The sequence below is a fragment of the Lissotriton helveticus genome, chromosome 7 (assembly GCF_964261635.1).
Source record: "Lissotriton helveticus chromosome 7, aLisHel1.1, whole genome shotgun sequence".
Classification (NCBI taxonomy): Eukaryota; Metazoa; Chordata; class Amphibia; order Caudata; family Salamandridae; genus Lissotriton; species Lissotriton helveticus.
This window is the reverse complement of record NC_136068.1, coordinates 566,597,271-566,616,362: the sequence shown is the minus strand read 5'-3', so window position 1 is coordinate 566,616,362 and position 19,092 is coordinate 566,597,271. Positions and strand designations below refer to the sequence as shown.

The 19,092-nt window shown below is 47.1% G+C and overlaps 1 protein-coding gene across 12 annotated transcripts in view; it reads right to left on the bottom strand.

Moving 5' to 3' along the window:
* Positions 1-7,616: 7,616 nt before the first annotated feature.
* LOC144768755 (general transcription factor II-I repeat domain-containing protein 2-like) overlaps positions 7,617-19,092 on the bottom strand; it is a 428,006-nt gene continuing 416,530 nt past the window's right edge. For all 12 annotated transcript variants that reach the window (XM_078652658.1, XM_078652655.1, XM_078652660.1 and 9 more), the window contains one exon: positions 7,617-9,693. Coding sequence is in view for 9 of the 12 variants with exons in the window: in XM_078652655.1 (XP_078508781.1) it covers positions 8,460-9,503 (1,044 nt within the window). In the remaining 3 variants the exon portion in view is untranslated. The remainder of the gene's footprint in view (positions 9,694-19,092) is intronic.

Here is a 19,092-nt window from a genome sequence, read left to right as displayed (position 1 = left end):
ACTCGCAATAGGGTCAAGGGAGGGGACCTGTCCTGTCCCCTTCGGTCCACGGAGGGCCACAGAGGGCCCGCCCTTTGCCCGGGCTTAGCCCGGCGTCCCGCGAGGGAGTGTTGACGGTGGTTAAATGCGCCTCCAGTTGCTCTAGTCCGATCACGTGGGTCGCTTGGGGCAGGCTGGGACTTGTAGTTCCCTTGCCTGCACTCCACGCTGGGGCCGGCGCTTCCCCCGCTTCCCCCACAGTCAGTGGGAGCGGGGCCGTACAGCGGGAGGCAGGCAGCGATTCCGGAAATGAAAAGGGCAAGGTTTGCGGCAAGAAGGGCTGAGACACCCCCCCCGAGCTCTCCTGGTAAGTTTTGCTGAGCTCCCCCCGCTCTGCAGCGTTGACGATGGTTAAATGCGCCTCCAATCGCTCTAGTCCGATCACGTAGGTCCCTTTGGGCAGGCTGGGACTTGTAGTTCCCTTGCCTGCACTCCACGCTGGGGTCGGCGCTTCCCCCGCTTCCCCAGCAGTCAGTGGGAGCGGGGCCGTACAGCGGGAGGCAGGCAGCGATTCCGGAAATGAAAAGGGCAAGGTTTGCGGCAAGAAGGGCTGAGATACCCCACCCGAGCTCTCCTGGTAAGTTTTGCTGAGCTCCGCCTCTTTCTGCACTTATCTTTCCTCTTTCTACATGTATCTTGCCTATTTCTATACCTCTCTTCCCTCTTTCAGCACCTCAATTGCCACTTTCTGCTCTTCTCTTGCCTCTTTCGGAACCTCACTCTCTTCTTTCTGTACCTCTCTTGTTTCTTTCTGTACCTCACTTGCTTCTTTCTGCATCTCTCTTGCCTCTTTCTTCACCTCTATTGCCTCTTCATGCAACTCTTGCTTGTTTCTGCACTCCTCTTGCCTCTTTCTGCACCCTTCTTGTCTCTTTCAGCACCTTTGTTGCTTCTTTCTGCACCTCTATTGCTTCTTTCTGCACTTCGCTTGCCTCTTTCTGCGCCTCTGTTGCAAATGTATGCATCCCTTTTCCCTCTCAGCATCCCTCTTCCCTCTTTCTGCACCCATGTTGCCTGTTTCTGCAACTCTCTTGCCTCTTTCTGCAGTTATTTTGCCTCCTTCCACACCTCTGTTGCTTTTTCTGCACTTCTCTTGCCTCTTTCTGCACCCCTCTAGCCTCTTTCTGTACCTCCTTTGCTGCTTTCTGCTATTCTCTTGTTTCTTTCTGTACATCTCCTGCTTCTTTCTGCACCCACCTTGCCTCTTTTTGCCCCCCTCCTTCTTTCTGCACTTCTCTTGCCTCTTTCTGTACCTCTGTTGCTTCTTTCTGCACTTTATTTGCCTCTTTCTGCACTTCTCTTGCTTCTTTCTGCAATTCGCTTGCCTCTTTCTGTACCTCTTGCCTCTTTCTGCACCTCTGTTGCAAATTTATACAGCCCTTTTGCCTCTATCAGCTCCCCTCTCCCATCTTTCTGCACCCCTTTTGCCTGTTTCTGCAACTCTCTTGCCGCTTTCTGCAGTTCTTTTGCCTCCTTCCGCACCTCTGTTGCCTCTTTCTGCACTTCTCTTGCCTCTTTCTGCACCTCTAGCCTCTTTCTGCACCCCCTTTGCTTCTTTCTGCACTTCTCTTGCTTCTTTCTTTACCTCTCTTGCTTCTTTCTGCACCCATCTTGTCTCTTTTTGCCCCTCCTCTCTCTTTCTGCACTTCTCTTGCCTCTTTCTTCACTTCTCTTTCATCTTTCTGCAACTCTCTTACCTCTTTCTGCACTTGTCTTGCTTCCTATCACACCTCTCTTGCTCTTTATGCACCCCACTCTCCTCCTTCTGCACCTCTCTTGCCTCTTTCTGCACTTCTGTTGCCTCTTTCTGTACTTCTCAAGGCTATTTCTGTAACTCTCGTGCCTCTTCCTGCACCTCAAGTGCCTCTTTCTGCACTTCTCTTTCCTCTTGCTACATGTGTCTTGCCTATTTCTATACCTCTCTTCCCTCTTTCAGCACCTCAATTGCCACTTTCTGCTCTTCTCTTGCCTCTTTCGGAACCTCACTCTCTTCTTTCTGTACCTCTCTTGCTTCTTTCTGTACCTCACTTGCTTCTTTCTGCATCTCTCTTGCCTCTTTCTTCACCTCTATTGCCTCTTCATGCAACTCTTGCTTGTTTCTGCACTCCTCTTGCCTCTTTCTGCACCCTTCTTGTCTCTTTCAGCACCTTTGTTGCTTCTTTCTGCACATCTCTTGCCTTTTACTGCTGTTCTCTTGCCTCTTTCTGCACCTCTATTGCTTCTTTCTGCACTTCGCTTGCCTCTTTTTGTACCTCTCTTGCCTCTTTCTGTGCCTCTGTTGCAAATGTATGCATCCCTTTTCCCTCTCAGCATCCCTCTTCCCTCTTTCTGCACCCATTTTGCCTGTTTCTGCAACTCTCTTGCCTCTTTCTGCAGTTATTTTGCCTCCTTCCACACCTCTGTTGCTTTTTTCTGCACTTCTCTTGCCTCTTTCTGCACCCCTCTAGCCTCTTTCTGTACCTCCTTTGCTTCTTTCTGCTATTCTCTTGTTTCTTTATGTACATCTCCTGCTTCTTTCTGCACCCATCCTGCCTCTTTTTGCCCCTCCTCCCTCTTTCTGCATTTCTCTTGCCTCTTTCTGTATTTCTGTTGCTTCTTTCTGCACTTTATTTGCCTCTTTCTGCACTTCTCTTGCTTCTGTCTGCAATTCGCTTACCTCTTTCTGTACTCTTGCCTCTTTCTGCACCTCTGTTGCAAATGTATACATCCTTTTGCCTCTATCAGCTCCCCTCTCCCCTCTTTCTGCACCCCTTTTGCCTGTTTCTGCAACTCTCTTGCCACTTTATGCAGTTCTTTTGCCTCCTCCCGCACCTCTGTTGCTTCTTTCTGCACTTCTCTTGCCTCTTTCTAAACCCCTCTAGCCTCTTTCTGCACCCCTTCGCTTCTTTCTGCACTTCTCTTGCTTCTTTCTTTACCTCTCTTGCTTCTTTCTGCACCTAACTTGTCTCTTTTTGCCCCTCCTCTCTCTTTCTGCACTTCTCTTGCCTCTCTCGATACCTCTATTGTTTCTTTCTGCACTTTTTTTGCCTCTCTCTGCACCTCTCTTGCTTCTTTCTGGACCACTATTCTCTCTGCACTCATCTTCCCTCTTTCTGCACCTCTCTTGCTTCTTTCTGCACTTCTTTTGCTTCTTTCTGCACCTCTCCTGCTTCTCTATGCATCTCACTTGCCTCTTTCTGCACTTCTCTTGCTTCGTTCAGCAATTTCCTGCGTCCTTCTGCACTTCTCTTGCTTATTTCTGCACATCTCTTGCATCTTTCTGCAACTCTGTTGGCTCTTTCTGCACCTCGCTTGCTTCTGCACCCCTCTTGCCTCTTTCTGCACCCCTCTATCTGCACCTCTCTTGCCTCTTTCTGTACCCCGGTTTCCTCTTTCTGCACCATTCTTGCCTGTTTCTGAACCTCTTGTGCCTCTCTGTACCCCTGTTCCTTCTTTTTGCACTTCTCTTGCCTCTTTTTACAACCTTCATGCCTCTTTCAGCACCTCTGTTGCTTCTTTATGCGCCTCTCTTACTTCTTTCTGCAGCCCTCCTGCCTCTTTCTGTACCCTCTAGCCTCTTTCTGCACCCCCTTTGCTTCTTTATGCTCTTCTCTTGCTTCTTTCTGTACCTCTCTTGCTTCTTTCTATACCCATCTTGCCTCTTTTTGCCGCCCCCTCCTCCCTCTTTCTGCACTTCTCTTGCCTCTTTCTATATCTCTGTTGCTTCTTTCTGCATTTTTTTTAGCTTCTTTCTGTACCTCTCTTGTTTCTTTCTGCACCACTGTTGTCTCTTTCTGTACTCATCTTCCCTCTTTCTGTACCTCTCTATCCTTCTTTCTGCACTTCTCTTACTTCTTTCTGCACCTCTCTTGCTTTATTATGCACCCTTCTTCCCTCTTTTAAATTCCTTTTGCCTCTTTCTGCAGTTCTCTTGCCATTTCCTGTACCTCTCCTACCTCTAGCTGTATCTCATCCTTCTTTCCGTACCTTTCCTGGCAATTTCTGCACCTCTCTTTCACTTTCTGTACCTCTGTTGCTTCTTTCTGAACTTCTATTGCCTCTTTCTATACCCTTTATGCCTCTTTCAGCACCTCTGTTGTTCTTTCAGCAATTCTCTTTCCTCTTTCTGCATTTCTTTTCTTTCTTTCTGCACCCCTCCTGTCTCTTTCTGTACATCTCTTGCCTCTTTGTGCACCTCTCCTACCTCTTTCTGCACCCCTCTTGCCTCTTTTTGCACCTCTGTTGTTTCTTTCTGCACTGCACTTGCTTCTTTCTGTACCTCACTTGCCTCTTTTTGCACTTTTCTAGCTTCTTTCTACATCTCTGTTGCTTCATTCAGAAATTCTATTGCCTCATTCTGCACTTCCCTTGCTTGTTTCTGCATCTCTCTTGTGTCTTTCTGCACCTCTTTTGCATTTTTTGCACCCCACTTGCTTCTTTCTGTACCCCTCGCCCCTCTTTCTACACCTCTCTTGCCTCTTTCTGTACCAATGTTCCCTCTTTCTGTACCTTTCTTGCCTGTTTCTGCACCTCTGCTGCTTCTTTCTGTACTTCTCTTGCAAATCATGGTATCCTCTTTCTATACCTTTCTTGCCTGTTTCAATCAATCAATTAATCAATCAGGGAATATTAAGCGCTCTACTCACCCTTGAGGGTCTCAAGGTGCTGAAGGGGGGGGGGGGTCCGCAGATCTGTTTAGCCAAAGAGCCATGTCTTGAGGGTCTTCCTGAAGGTGTTCAGGGAGGGGGCACATCTGATGTCTGCCGGAAACGTGTTCCAGGTCTTGGCTGCAATGTAAGAAAAGGATCTTTTCCCTGCCCTGGCTCTGTGGAAGTGCAGGGTTTTGGCCAGTGCGAGGTTAGAAGATCGGAGGTTTCTTTTGGGTACGTGGAAGTTGATTCTGTCTATGAGGTATTTGGGTCTGTTGTTGTGTAGGCATTTGTAGACGCGAGTGAGGATTTTGAAAGTGACTCTTTTCTCCATGGGGAGCCAGTGGAGACTTCGTAGGTGTTGGCTGATGTGTTCGTGTCGGGGGATGCTGAGGACGAGTCTGGCGGCGGTGTTCTGTATTGTCTGGATTTTGCAGAGTGGGGAATTGTTGATGCTGGCGTGGTGTGTGTTTCCGTAGTCCAGTCTGCTGGTGATGAGTGTGTGGGTGACTGTCTTCCTTGACTCAGCGGGATCCACTTAAAGGTCTTGCAGAGGGTGACAAAGCAGCTGGAGGTGACGGCGTTCAACTGTCGATTCGTGGTGAGTGATGAGTCGAGTAAGATGCCAAGGTTCTTGGTGTGGTCTGAGGGGGTAGGTGGGCTTCCAAGGGCAGTCGGCCACCAGGTGCTGTCCCATGCAGAAGGGGTGGTACCGAGGACAAGGACTTCTACCTTCTCGGCATTGAGCTTCAGGCAGCTGTTGGTGATCTAGACTTAAACGTCTTGCACTCTTTTCTGGAAGTTGAGTTTGGCAGTGGTGGGGTTGTCATGAAGAATCCGGATTGGGATGGGTCGAGGACGGCGTTCTCTTGAATGAATCATGTCAGTTTCCTGTTGATTGTTTTCTCTGCAACTTTGGCTGTGAAGGGGAGGTGTGAGATGGGCCAATAGTTATTGAGGTCGGTGGGGTCAGCAGGGGTCTGACTTCTGCACGCTTCCAGTCATATGGGAAGGTGCCTGTTTTAAAGGTGGTTGTAGTTCGAGTGCAATGGCGGCCGCAGCTCTGTGGCAGATGTGAGGGGTCAGGGTTCGATGGGGGCCGCCGAGTGGATGCTTTTCATTATTGAGGCAGTGTCTTCAGCCGTGATCGGTATCCAGTTGAAGATGGTTGGCTGGCTAGTGTTTCTTGGTGGCGGGTGCCGACTGTGGCACCTGGTGGATGGTCGATGAACTTGTCGTAGAGGTTTTTGATCTTGAGGTGGAAATAGGTTCCAAGCTTGTCGCCAGGGTTTGGGGATGGGTGATGTCTGTGGCTTTGCTGCATGGGTTGGTGAATTCTTGAATGACACTGAAAAGCTCCTTGGAGTTGGTGGAGTTGGCCTGGATTTTGTTGTGGATGAAGTTCCTCTTGGTGGCTCTGATCTGGTTGCAGTAGTCCATTATGGTGTCCTTGTAGGTGCTGTGGTTTTCGGTTGTCTTGGTGTTTCTCCAGTTCTTCTCCAGGCGTCTGCAGGTGCGTCTTGCTTCTTGGAAAGTGGTGGTGAACCAGGCATCTTTCCCGGGACATTGCCTGTCAGGGTTGTGCAGCGGGCGAGCTGGTCTGAGCAGTTGGAGATCCAGGTGTAATATTCTCTGGCTGCGTCGTTTGCATTGGGTGCCCAGGTGTGGTTGTCTCGGGTGAGGGTGGAGTTAAGTTGCTCATCGGTAACCTTGTTCCAGTTCCTTCGTGGTGGGCGCGGGGCTGGTTTGGGTGCCTTGGGTTTGTTGATGGCGAAGTGTTCACAGTGGTGGTTAGTCCATGCCGGCTGCGTTGTGTGGCTGAATTGGACCCTGTTTCCTGCCGCGTAGATGGGGTCAAGGGTGTGTCCTGCTCTGTGGGTCGGTGTGTTGACGAGTTGTTTACGTCCGATGCTGGTGAGGTTGTCATGAAGAATAGTGGAGTTGGGGTCGCTGGGGTTGTCGAGGTGGAAATTCAGGTCTCCAATGAGTATGTAGTTTGTTGAGGCGATGGCGTAGCGTGCAATTAAGTCAGTGATGGTGGTGGCAAAGTGTTCGAGGGCCGGGGGGTCGGTAGATGAGGGTTCCTTAGAGTGTGGCTTTGGGGTTGGTCTGGATCTGGAAGTGCAGGTGTTCAGAGGAGGGGAAGGTTTCGCTGGAGGTGGTGAGGCGGAGGGTGCTCTTGTGGGCAATGGCGAGGCCACCCTCCTGGGTGGTTGGCGAAGTCTTTCCTCTGGATTTTGTATCCATCTGGGATTGCGGTACTGTTGTCGGAGGATGCGTTGGTCCAGGTCTCCGTGAAGAAGGCAATGTCGAGCGAGAGAGAATTGAGTAGGTTCCAGATTTCCATGGCGGGTTTGTGTACAGAGCGTACATTGAGGAGGATGCATTTTAGGGTGTTGCTGGTGCTGGCATTGGCAGTGTTGGAGACCGGGGTGGCAGTGAGGGTCAGGTGGCAGTGGAGCAGGCAAACTGGCTGTGGGTCGTGTTCGGCAAGGCCTGTTGGCATGCTCTAAGTCAGGGGTCTCCAACCTTTTGTGTAGTCCGAGCTACTTCTGGCCAGTTAAAATTGTCGTGAGCTACTGAACCCGAAACAACTCGCACATTTTTCCGAGAGACCCCCCCACGCCCAGTTTCATTGACTTTAAGCCTAATTTCATCAGAGCCCATACTGTGGTTTGAACAAAATACCCAAGACAGGCCTGATTTAAAAGTTCCCTAGAACACCAAAAGGAATGACTTTGGATTTGTGACGCTTCAAGACATTTCAATTAATAGGTCCAAAATTAAGGTCCAAAATTAAGACCTTCCAGTAATAGTTGTCATTGAAATAATCATTGTAATGCGGCTCAATTAACAAACATACATGGATAGCGATCTTACCTTCAATGTGGAACTGATTCGTTCTTATGCTGAAAATAATCATTTGGAAACATGCTCAAGATTCTTCTCTCTAGCTACATTTTATTCTGTTTGTAATACAGGCCTACAGTACACATTGCATTGTTCTTGTTCAAATAATAAAAAAGCTTTGCAGGAGGCTGACAATTCTTCTCTGCAGCGAATTTAATCTTGGTTTTGATAATGAAACAGAATTGTGATTTCACCAGGAACTGTGACTGAACAAGTATTGATTACGACTGCATACAAATAATTTCAGTGAGAGACTTGACACTGCATTTTGTCCAGTAATGCCTTGTAATCTGGGGTGTAGCTTTAGAGGGCAACTCTTATGGAGTCATTTAAATGTTCGTCAGTCAGACGTGTGCGAAACTTAGATTTTATGAAGTTCATATCGGAAAATGCAGAGTCACAAAGATATGTAGAGCCAAACAAGGAAAAAAGTTTCAATGCAGCTGTGTGGATGTTCTTAAACTTTTCTGCATCTACAAGACTCCAGAAATTAATGTCCGATTGCCTTGATTTCAATTCAATGTCATTTTGAAGTGAGACCATCTCCATTTCCATGGTGTCAGAGTCAAGGTTCAGAAGAACACTAATTTTCTCTGAAAGGTCACTAACATCCACTTTCATGAAGGGGTTTGAAGTGAACATCACACAGGGCTCCAGTTGCTCAAAATCACTAAACCGGTCACTGAACTCTTGATTAAGCCTCATGATGAGGTTACTGTATTTTTGTATGTCAAGGATCTCAGCCTCAGTGTTGTTTTCTGACAGGATTTGGAGCACAGAGGGAAAGTGCTGCATCATTCTTTTCTGTACATGCTGTATGAAAAGGTTACATTTTGTTTTGAATGTTTTCACAGAACTAATCATGTTGGCTATTGTCTTGTTTTAGCCTTGCAACTCGTAGTTGAATACATTTAATTTCTCTGTGACATCTGTCAAAAAAGCTAAATCGAGCAACCATTCAGTGTTTGACAGCTGTGTGGTATCTTCATTTCTAGACTCCGTGAAAGCTTTGACTTCTGGCAATAGGGAAAGGAATCTTCGCAGTATTCTTCCCCAGCTAAGCCATCGTATCTGAGTGTGCAGTAAAAGGTCACCATACTCAGCTGAAAGTTCTTCAAGGAACAATTTGAATGTTCGGCGCTGCTTGGCCTTTGCACAAATTGAATTAATAATTTTAACAACAGGAGTCATCACATGATCAAACCCCATTACCTTGGCACATATTGCCTGTTTATGTATAATGCAATGGTAGTTTAATAACGGAGGGAAATCTGGATCTGCTTTACGATTGGCAATGAAGCCAGAATGACGCCCAATCATTGCGGGTGCACCATCAGTTGTTATCGCTACTAACTTTTTCAATGGGACATTTTGTTTCACAAAATAATTTTTCATCTCATTGTGGATGTCAGATCCTCTGGTTGTGGTTTTCAGAGGCAACAGAGTTAAAAATTCTTCTTTATAAGTGAAATCTTCAAAAACCATTCTAACAAAGATAGCCAACTGTGCAATATCTCTTGCATCAACAGATTCATCACATTGCAGAGAAAAATATTTACATGTCTTTAAATCCAGCTCCAACTGCTCTTTCATGTTGACCGATAATGCAGATACCCTTCTTACCATAGTGTTTGACCCCAACTGCACATCTGAAATGCCAGACATAATTTCAGGGCTATATTTAAAGTCTTTGAATAAGGAGTTGGCCATTAAAAGCATTGCTTCCTTCACAATTGCTCCATCTGAAAATGTCGCTTTGTGCATGATCAAGTGATGAGTAACTACGAAGGATGCTTCAGTTGCCGCAGTGGCTTTCTTCGTTGGTTTTGTAAAAAAAGATTGCTGTGTCTGCAATCCTGATTTCAGTTCATTTACTTTTTGTGACCTCAGGCTGCTTCCCTTAGGTAACTTCCTCTCAAAATGCATGTGCTTTGTTGAAAAATGCCTCTCAACATTGCCCTTTTTCCCCACTGCAACTTTTGCTCCACAGATTAAACACACACAGCTGTCTTTGATTTGTGTAAATAAAAATTTGTTCTCCCACTCTTGATGGAAGTTGTAAGTCTTCGGCCTTTTTGGAGGGACCTGGCTCTTCACCCATCATTGGTTGTTGAGGCTGTAGCAAGAGTAAAAATGTTGATGAAGTCCACATCCAATTCATAAAAGGCAAGAATACCACATGGACACCTTTAATAATGCTGTAATGCAGACAATTAAACCAAGGAAAAGACTTTCAACCACACACCAAAATGTTGAAATATCACATTCACTATTAATGGTGGACCTGGGAATGCTTAAAAAAAATTATATGCCACCCCTGGTGAGGCGTAACAAGGAGAACTACCTTTATTGGTTCTCTTTTTCCCATTACTCCTATCGCGAGGCCATTAATGAAATGATATATAGGTATAACGTAGAGCTCATAGAGCAGACCCATGACGCAGGAAGACCAGTGATTCTAACCTTGAAGGAGATATGCATTGCTCTATTATTGATCATATATTGGTATCTGAAAATGTCGTAAGAGTAATAGAAACTTTGATGATGTCAGCAGTCCCAGTGAGCAGTGAACACCAACCCCTACTATTGTCCCTTAGGATTAGAACAAATTATAGGGATGGGGAATGTTTAGCATCACATATTGAAACACAAGGTAATAATGGAATGAGCATTAAGTGGTCAGATACAGATGTGGCCTCTTTCCTTAATAAAATAGTACAGGACAACCTTTTGCAATTGAAAGCATGTAATGATGGGAATACCACTTTGCCCCATATCATCGCTGCCTTTTGTAATATCACAGCTACAATTGCAAACAACTTAAAAACCATGGATAAGAATATCTAAAAAAAGAAATACTGGTTTGTTCGCTCATCGCTGGTCAAAAGCAAGCCAGGACCCTAAAAAATCCCTAACAGTTAGGCCAAGAAATAGTGAAAAGATCAAAACCATGAGAACCTCTATCAACAGCCTCTAAACAAGAGAAAAATAGCGCTACAAGAGACGGCATGGGATAACCAAGTGCAGACAGCGGACACACGAGATATGACTTAATTTTGGAACATAATGAATCAATCCTTTCTCAAGGACCAGACATCTTCTATGGTGGAGGAACAATGAATTAATTTGCATCTTATTATTAGTAAATGCATTCTTTCTAAAGGAGGGCACATCCATTTTGTTACACTGATTTAAGTAGTGTGTTTGACCTTGTAAATCATGTAGAATTGAGTGATGCATTTAAGTGTAGAACTCTGACATTTATTTCCTCTACTCACATACCCAGAAAATGACATTTATCACAGCAAGGCGTTTGGTGCAATATTAGAAATATAAGCTGGCATGTAATTCAATACACAAGAACTCCTTTTACTACGTTTCATGCCAAAACAAAAGGTTCCAAGCTTGGGGGCATCAGCTGTCTGAACCCAATACTAATAAATGAATATATTGCAGTTTTAAAATAAGTGATTTTTTTGGGGTATTGCAAGTAAACACATGTCAAAAGTTTACAGTAGCGCAGCCTGTCCTCACATCGTTCAGCATACATGCTGGAAAATCTATAACCTTGCTCGCTGACCTTTAACCTCCAAGAACATAATCATGTATGCAACACCTTCCCCACTGAACCAGGTTTTCATATTGGCTTGTAAAGGGGATTAACAACTGGGAGACAGGCCATCTCTGAACAAGTACAGGCTCTGAAAACTGTACCTTCCTGGACTGGAGAGACCCAGGAGATGAGCAATGGTACATCAAGCCTTACACCTCTAGGAGTGCAGAGCTCTGTGAATTGATATGGGGATGCACTATTCCATCAGTGGAGGCTTGTAGAGTCGGGGGATGAAGTCTCAGAGTGCTGAGCTTGAATCTCAGACGTTTCAGAAGACTGGCAATGTGATTCTGGGTCAGGCACTGGTAGGGCTGTACTGGGGTTTGTCACTTTTAGGGCACGCTGGGCTCAGGGGACTGGCACAGTGACACTGCCTCTCACTTCCATGGATTTGGGAGCTCAGGTGGTTGGCACTGTGATGCAGAGACATGTATTTTGGTCCATTCTACAAAATTCTCCATCTCCCGTCCGTCCCATGATTACACCACACTTTCTTTTCCCTCTAACTCTCTCCCTCTCTCTTAGTCAATCTTTCTCTCTTGCTATCTGTAGCTGTCTTTCTTGTGGTTTGTCTCATTCCCCCTCTCTGTATGTCGGTCTCTTTTTCGCACAATCTCTGCTCTTCTAGTCTTTGCTCTTGCCACCTCTTGCTCTATCTCTATCCTTTGTATTCTCCATTTTGCTTTCTCACTCCGCCGCTGCGCTCTCTTGCTCTTTGATTCATTTTCATGTATGTGGTTTTCCTACAATATTCCTGTCCACACTGGAGGAAATCTGCATATTTACCTGCACGTGCATAAAGCTGCTGGTTTCACTGACCAGTCTGGGTCCAGATATGAACACGTTGCCCGCTGGCAATTCGGGAAAAGAAAATGGCATTCACAGAATAAACACAAGCACTCACGTTTTTTTAGGTGTTTTGTAAAGTGCTTGATTCCATTGTATGTCTAGTTCAGAGCACTCCATTGGTGATCTTTGCTGGGGCAGACACCTGGGAATTGCTCACGTTTTCTGGATACACTGAGTCTAACTCTAAATGTTCAGTTTCACCAGTGCTTTTTGTACACACCTGGGCCAATTCTAAAAGGTTTTTGCTGTTCGCAAATACACGAACGGCCATTAAAAATGATGTTTCACCCTTGCAAAATGATGGTGGTTTATACATTTAAAAGAGTTGACTTGAACTTGCTTAGGGTATGAGACGAGTGCTTGACTTTGAGCTGCGCGTGCGTATTTTAGTTACCATGTGAATTGTTCATGCACTGTCTAATTGAGGACACGGAAACGTGTTCAAGCTAAGGGCAAAAGTAGAAAAAATACAGCATTTGCATATGCAAAAACAGGAATACACAACAAGGAACTCTAGGCAGTCAGTATAAATGTGTAGGTATCCAGAGCGGGGAACCATCCAAGAGTTATATTTCGAAATGCTCTGTCTGGACAGAAAAAACGGTAAGAGAAATAAAAGCAGTGCAAAGGAACAGAAGGGCCTGGCCTCGAGAGAACGTTAACAATTCCCAGGACAGGCTGGAGTTCACTACCCATGAACATCCTGCTTGTTAATAACCCCGAGTCAGAGCTGAGGGCCCCTACTATTGTTCAGTGCACCGTTGCTTCTAGCAAGGTTTTCACTCTACGAATAGCGCCTTGGAGCTGCAGAGCAGGTACATTTGATGTTTTCGAACATTTTTGGTGAGTGAATGTTGTGAATCTGTGTGTGCGCAAGTTTGTGAATGCTGGGTGTGAATGAGTGAACATGCGTGCATGTGTGGGCCACCCGCCCCCCTCTCTGCTAACATTACCGTCCGCCACTGGCCGACACCACCTCGCTCCAGCATTACGCCTCCACTTGGACAAGTAACTGGAAAATTTCTGCTTCAAGGGGCATTCATGGGGAGAGATAAAGTTGTAAAACAAACTTCTGCACAACGTAACAGAGCAGCGGCTTACTTTCACTGCCCATTTTTGATTCTGTTTTCTAGAAAAGCACCCCTCCCACTGCACGAGGTTCAAACGGCACAATCAGGGGGGGAGAAGCTTACCTGCAGTCAAAGGCACGTCTCTTCTCCTGGCTGCTTCTGGCGGTCTCCTACTGCTCCGCGCTGGCACCCGTCGCACAATGGCAGACAGTGCGATGCCAGAGCATTTTCAGTAGACGAGAGAAGCCGGAAGCTCCAGGAGAGTAGCGTCATCGCGTCATAACGTCATCCTGTTCTCCCGCCCCAACCACACATATGCCCAATCCAGGCGAAGGGCTAGAGCTATACGAGCTACTCCGGGGTCTCCGCGAGCTACCGGTAGCTCGCTATCGACCAGTTGGAGACCCCGGCTCTAAGTCTTCCAGGGTTGAGTGCGAGGAGGGTGGTGGTGTTGTAGCAATGGGCAGTGGGAAGTCCAGGGATCCTGGTATTGGCTGTGGTTGGGTTGTAGATGGGCTTGCCCTTGGCACACCCGCTGCACGCACGGCTGCCATTAAGTAGGGGAGGTGGGAGGCAGGATAGGCTTGGAGGTGGGAGCAGAGGAATCCGGGGGGAATTCCCGGGGGGAGGAGCTGCAGGGGCAGCAGCGGCAAAAGGCAATAGGATCAGGCAGGCACGAGAAAATAAAAACTGGTGTAATTGAAGCAAGACACAGATGAGCACAAAAACAGTGGCACAATAGGGAAAATTAAGAGAAAATGGCTGAGAAAGGTTACGGTGGTTGCAGGCAGTCTAGTGCCAGTTGGAGCGGGCAGTAGGCACAGGAGATGGCAGCAGCCTCGAGCATCCCAAGGAGGAGGTCGGGTCTGGAGGTAAGAGACGGCACCGTGGAGCTGCGGGGAGAGGGTGGACCTAGACCGAGGTTTCTGCACCTCTCTTGCCTCTTTCTGTACCTCTGTTGCTTATTTCCGCAGTTTCCTTGCCTCTTTATGCACGCACCCCTCTTGCCTCTTTGAGCACCTCTGTGACTTCTTTTAGCACTTCTCTTGCTTCTTTCTGTACCCCTCTTTCTGTACCCCTTTTGCCTCTTTGTGCACCCCTCCTGTCTCTTTCTGCAACTCTCTTGCCTTTTTCTGCAGTTCTCTTGCTTCTTTCTGTACCTCCTTTGCTTCTTTCTGCACTCTTCTTGACTCTCTCTGTACCCCTTGTATCTTTCTGCACTTCTGTTGGTTCTTTCTGCACTGATCGTGCTTCTTTTTGCTCCTCTGTTGAATTTCTCTAAAGCCCCAGTGCCTTTTTCTATACCCTATTGCCTCTTTCTGCACATCTCTTGCCTCTGTCTGCACCCTGTTCCCTCCTTCTGCACTCCTTTTGCCTGTTTCTGCAGCTCTCTTGCCTCTTTCTGTACCTCTGTTGCTTCTTTCTGCACTTCTCTTGCTCTGTCTGCACCCTTCGCACCTCTTTCAGCACCTCTGTTGCTTCTTTCTGCACTTCTCTTCCTTCTTTCTGCAGTTCTCTTGCCTCCTTCTGCACATCTCTTGCCTCTTTACGCACCTCGCTTGCCCCATTCTGCACATCGGTTGGTTCTTTCTGCACCTTTATTGCCTCTTTGTGCACCTCTTGCTTCTTTCTTCACTTCCCTATCCTCTTTCTGAACTTCTATTGCCTCTTTCTGTACCTCTCTTGCTTCTTTCTGCAACCCTGTTGTCTCTTTTTGCACCCCTTTTGTCTCTTTTTGCACCCCTGTTGTCTCTTTCTGCATTTGTCTTCCCTCTTTCTGCACCTCTCTTGCTTCTTTCTGCATTTTGTTTGCTTCTTTCTGCACCTCTCTTGATTCTTTCTGCACCCTTCTTCCTTTTTTTGCATCCCTCTTGCCTCTTTCTGCTGTTCTTTTGCTATTTTCAGCACCTCTTGTGTCTCTTTCTGCACCTCACTTGCCTCTTTCGGTATTTCTCTTGCTTCTTTCCACACCTTTTTTGCTTCTTTCAGCAATTATTAAGCCTCTTTCTGCACTTCTCTTACTTGTTTCTGCACCTCAATTCTTTCTGTACCCCTCTTGCCTCATTCTGGACCTCACTTGCTTCTTTCTGCACCCTCTCTCCTCCTTCTGCACCTCTCTTGCCTCTTTCTGTACCCCTGTTCCCTCTTTCTGTACCTTTCCTGTCTGTTTCTGCACCTATGTTGCTTCTTTCTGTACTTCTCTTGCTTCTTTCTGCACGGCTATTGCTTCTTTCTGCACCTCTCTTGCATATTTCTGTATCCCTCCTACCTCTTTCTGCATCCTTGTTCCCTCTTTCTGTACCTTTCTTGCCTGTTTCTGCACCTCTCTGGCCTCTTTTGGCACCTCTGTTGCTTCTTTCTGCACTTTTATTGCCACTTTCTGCACCCCTCTTGCTTCTTTAAACACCTCTGTCACTTCTTTCTGCACTTCTCTTGCTTCTTCCTGCACCCCCCTTTTGCATCTTTGTGTACCTCTCCTGCCTCGTTCTGCACCTCACTTGCCTTTTTCTGCAGTTCTCTTGCCTCTTTATGCACCTCTTTTTCTACTTTCTGCACTTTTCTTGCCTCTTCCTGTACCCCTCTTGCCCCGTTCTCCACCTCTGTTCTTTTGGCACTGCTCTTGCTTCTTGTTGCTTCTCTGTTGCAAATTTCTGCATCCCTCTCGACTATTTCTGTACCCCTCTTCCCTCTTTCTGCACCTCTCTTGCCTCTGTCTGCACACCTGTTCCCTCCTCCTTCTGCATGCCTTTTGCCTGTTTCTGCAGCTCTCTTGCCTGTTTCTGTACCTTTGTTGCTTCTTTCTGCATTTCTCTTGCTCCTTCTCCACTCTGTGTGCTTCTTTCAGCACCTCTGTTGCTTCTTTCTGCACTTCCTTTCCTTTTTTATTTTACAGGTTTTAATATAGCGCAAACTTGACCCGAATCAGGTATCAGGGCACTTTACTTAGCACCAGTTGCATTACATAAGGACACATTAATTTTTAGGTCTCGGCCTGCGTAGGCTGACGAGATTTTATGTTTTAGAGTATGGGGCTCAAACCCACCCCTCTTCTCCATTGGCTTGCTTCCTAAACTTCCTAAACGGAGGCCAGCCATTGGGGAAGAGGGGCGTATTTCTGTCTTTCCATTTAAGCCCCATCTTTTTCGGATTGAGGGGTGTGTTTTTTAGTTTCTTTCTCTCCTCTTCCCATTGACTGGAATTTTACGCCCCCCAGTCTGAAAATGACGGGGCGGTTCTCCGAGCCATTTCTGCTGGACCTCGGAGAAACATGGTGGTGTTCATTGCGTGGTCTGCTTTCCAGCCGGAGCTTAGAGCCTGTCCCCGGTTGCCTGCGCGCGAGCTGGGGTTTGTTTTGGTGCCTCACTATATGCTAACCCTGCCACAAAGGAAACTGCTTTTCGGTCCTGCCACTTCCCATGCCCCCTCCTCTTACAGACTCGGGCCATCCCCACTCCCCAGCAGCAAGAACGGTCCCCCGCACTGCTCCCTCAGCAGCCCCTAAGACCCCTCCGTTCCAGTACCCTCAGCAGCCCCCCAGACCCCTCTGTTCCAGTGAGCATGCGCCCTTTAATCCCGCCGCCAGTCCCCTCTCCACACTCTGCAGCCAGCCCTCCTTGCGTCGCCCCTTCTCCGCGGCTGGGTCTGACTGGCCCTCGCCCTCCTTCCAGCCCTCTCCCCTGCACAACCAATGCCCCTCCCCAATAGCCATCTTCCTCACCTGCCGCCGTACGAGCCCACTCCTCTCCGGCAGCCATCTCCTACCTCACCGCTGACGGTGCCTGAAACACTCAGCAGCATGGACACCAGCGGGCCCGGCTCCTCGGGAGGCCGTGGTGGCCTGGGCGGCTTCTTCGGAGGGGCGGGACCGGGGAATTCTCACGCAGATCTGGTGGGAGTGCCGTGTGACTGAAGGGCTAGCAAACAGTTTCATAATATTAGCCTTATCTGATGGCACTACTCCTTCTGCCTGCGCTCTGCTGGGCAGAGGAGGGTCTAGACTTCCCGACCTATGACGTCAAGGACCGGGTGCTGGAGCTGGCGGAGCGCGGCTTGAAGCCAGCCTTGAAGCGCTATGAGGTGCTGTGCGTCTGCTACCACCAGCCCGTGGGGCCCGACAGGCTCTCGCACAAGCACTTTCAGCTGACGGAGAGGGTGCTGGAGGTGAGTGCAAGCCCCCCACAATGCCCTCCCCCCGACGGTGAGCTGTGTCTCATGACGTGTGCTGAATACCAGGTGCTGTGTCTTATGACATGTTCTGAATATCACTCTCTTAAGCGCTGTCCTCTATTGTGTTGTATGCTACACCCCTGTCATGTTTTATCCCTTATTTGCTTATGTTACATAGTATGTGTGTGTTATGTTGTGTTACGTTTTTGGCATTCCTATATCGTGCAGTCTGAGAGTAGGGGCTCCAGGCGCTTTACTCTGGAAGGTTTCGTGCTGTGCATCCGTCTGTCATGATTCTGCTATCCATGTTCCACTACATCTATAAAATCTCCTTGTAACTATTAAAGGAGATCTTCCCTTCAAGAAACCCTGCCCTGTCCCGTGCATCCTGCACTCCTTATTTGTATAAGTATGTTTGGTGCATTCTGTGATTAATGACGATATTTGTTAAATGCCAATGTTTGTTTACAATTGCACTCAGTGATATTAATGCCAATGCTTGTTTTACAATTGCACCATTATTAATGCCAATGCTTGTTTTACAATTGCACCATCACGGTATTCTTTGTGGAAAATAAACAATAGTTTAGATGCAACGCTCTCACGCTGTGTGAATGTTTGAACACAGCACGAGGAAGTACTGCAAAAGGAAAGACTTTCAGGGAGCGTTTAAGCTGCACGCATCAATGGCAGTTATCCCCTCGCGCTGTGTGCAGTTCTGAGCACAACGTAAGGGCGAGGTTCACGCAGGTGGCAGAACGGACGTCCTAGGGTGTGGCAAGACTATAAAAGCCACACCCGGACTTCCAGAAGGTGCTTAGCCTTCCGGAAAGCTTCAAAAGAAAGAAGAAAGCTAAGTACAATTTCTTTTCTTTAAGGCGCCCACCGCTAGCAAAACACTTCTCTTCAAAGAAAGAATAATTTTTGGACACTCTTGGAATAAAGGGATTAGAAGATTTACAGATGAAAAACAAAGTTCAACCAAATACAATGTGTACAGTTAAAAGGCTGTAGAATATTTCTGTTTGTTTTGATTATATGTTACATTTTAGATTTAAAGTGCGAAGTCGAATTGAGCATCAAGCAGGGGGATACTAAGAAAGTAAAATCAGGAAAGGTTTGATAAAGTAAGAAAGGCTGAATTAGAATATTCACTAATTTAATGTCGTTGTTTCACACAGAACATTCGAGTCACAGTCCAATGCAAAAGGTCAAGGGGTGACAACTCAACAAAACACAAGCCTCAAAAAGATCCCACCGCCTTTAGGAAACAACTTCCTGCCGACCCGACTTCGCCCACCAAGACATCCTCGACTTCCTGGACGCGAAGCCTAATATAGTAGATCGCAGGTAGGAACCTTAGAAAACACCATTCGGATTTATGCTAGATGTTCTTAAAACTAATGTTTAAAGAATAGGACAAAAGTTAAAGAGAGTTTCTTGTTGCTTCGCAGGTCGACTACAAGAAAAACCCTAGCGTCCGATTCCAGCTTTCCTCCCTGACTGTTATCTTTCATCCTAGTGTTATAAAAGAATCACAGGTTGTAGGATAGGGTTTCTGGGAGTTTGGCACATAGCGTCTCTGCAAAACCAATCGAGCACCTTACAGGTGAGGGTTCAAGAACACACAGGTAAGAGTGCTTGATATATATGACACCATCTTGTTACTGGTCCCTTGCCCTAGGCCTGGTTGATTTTTGGTGTGGTGCTTCTGGTGTGGCTCTCGGTTTCGCACCGGTGGCTTGTTTACGGAGCTGCAGTGTGTGAAGTTGGTGTTGGGAAGGTGTGGCCCTGGGCTTTGCTGGTTGTGTAGACA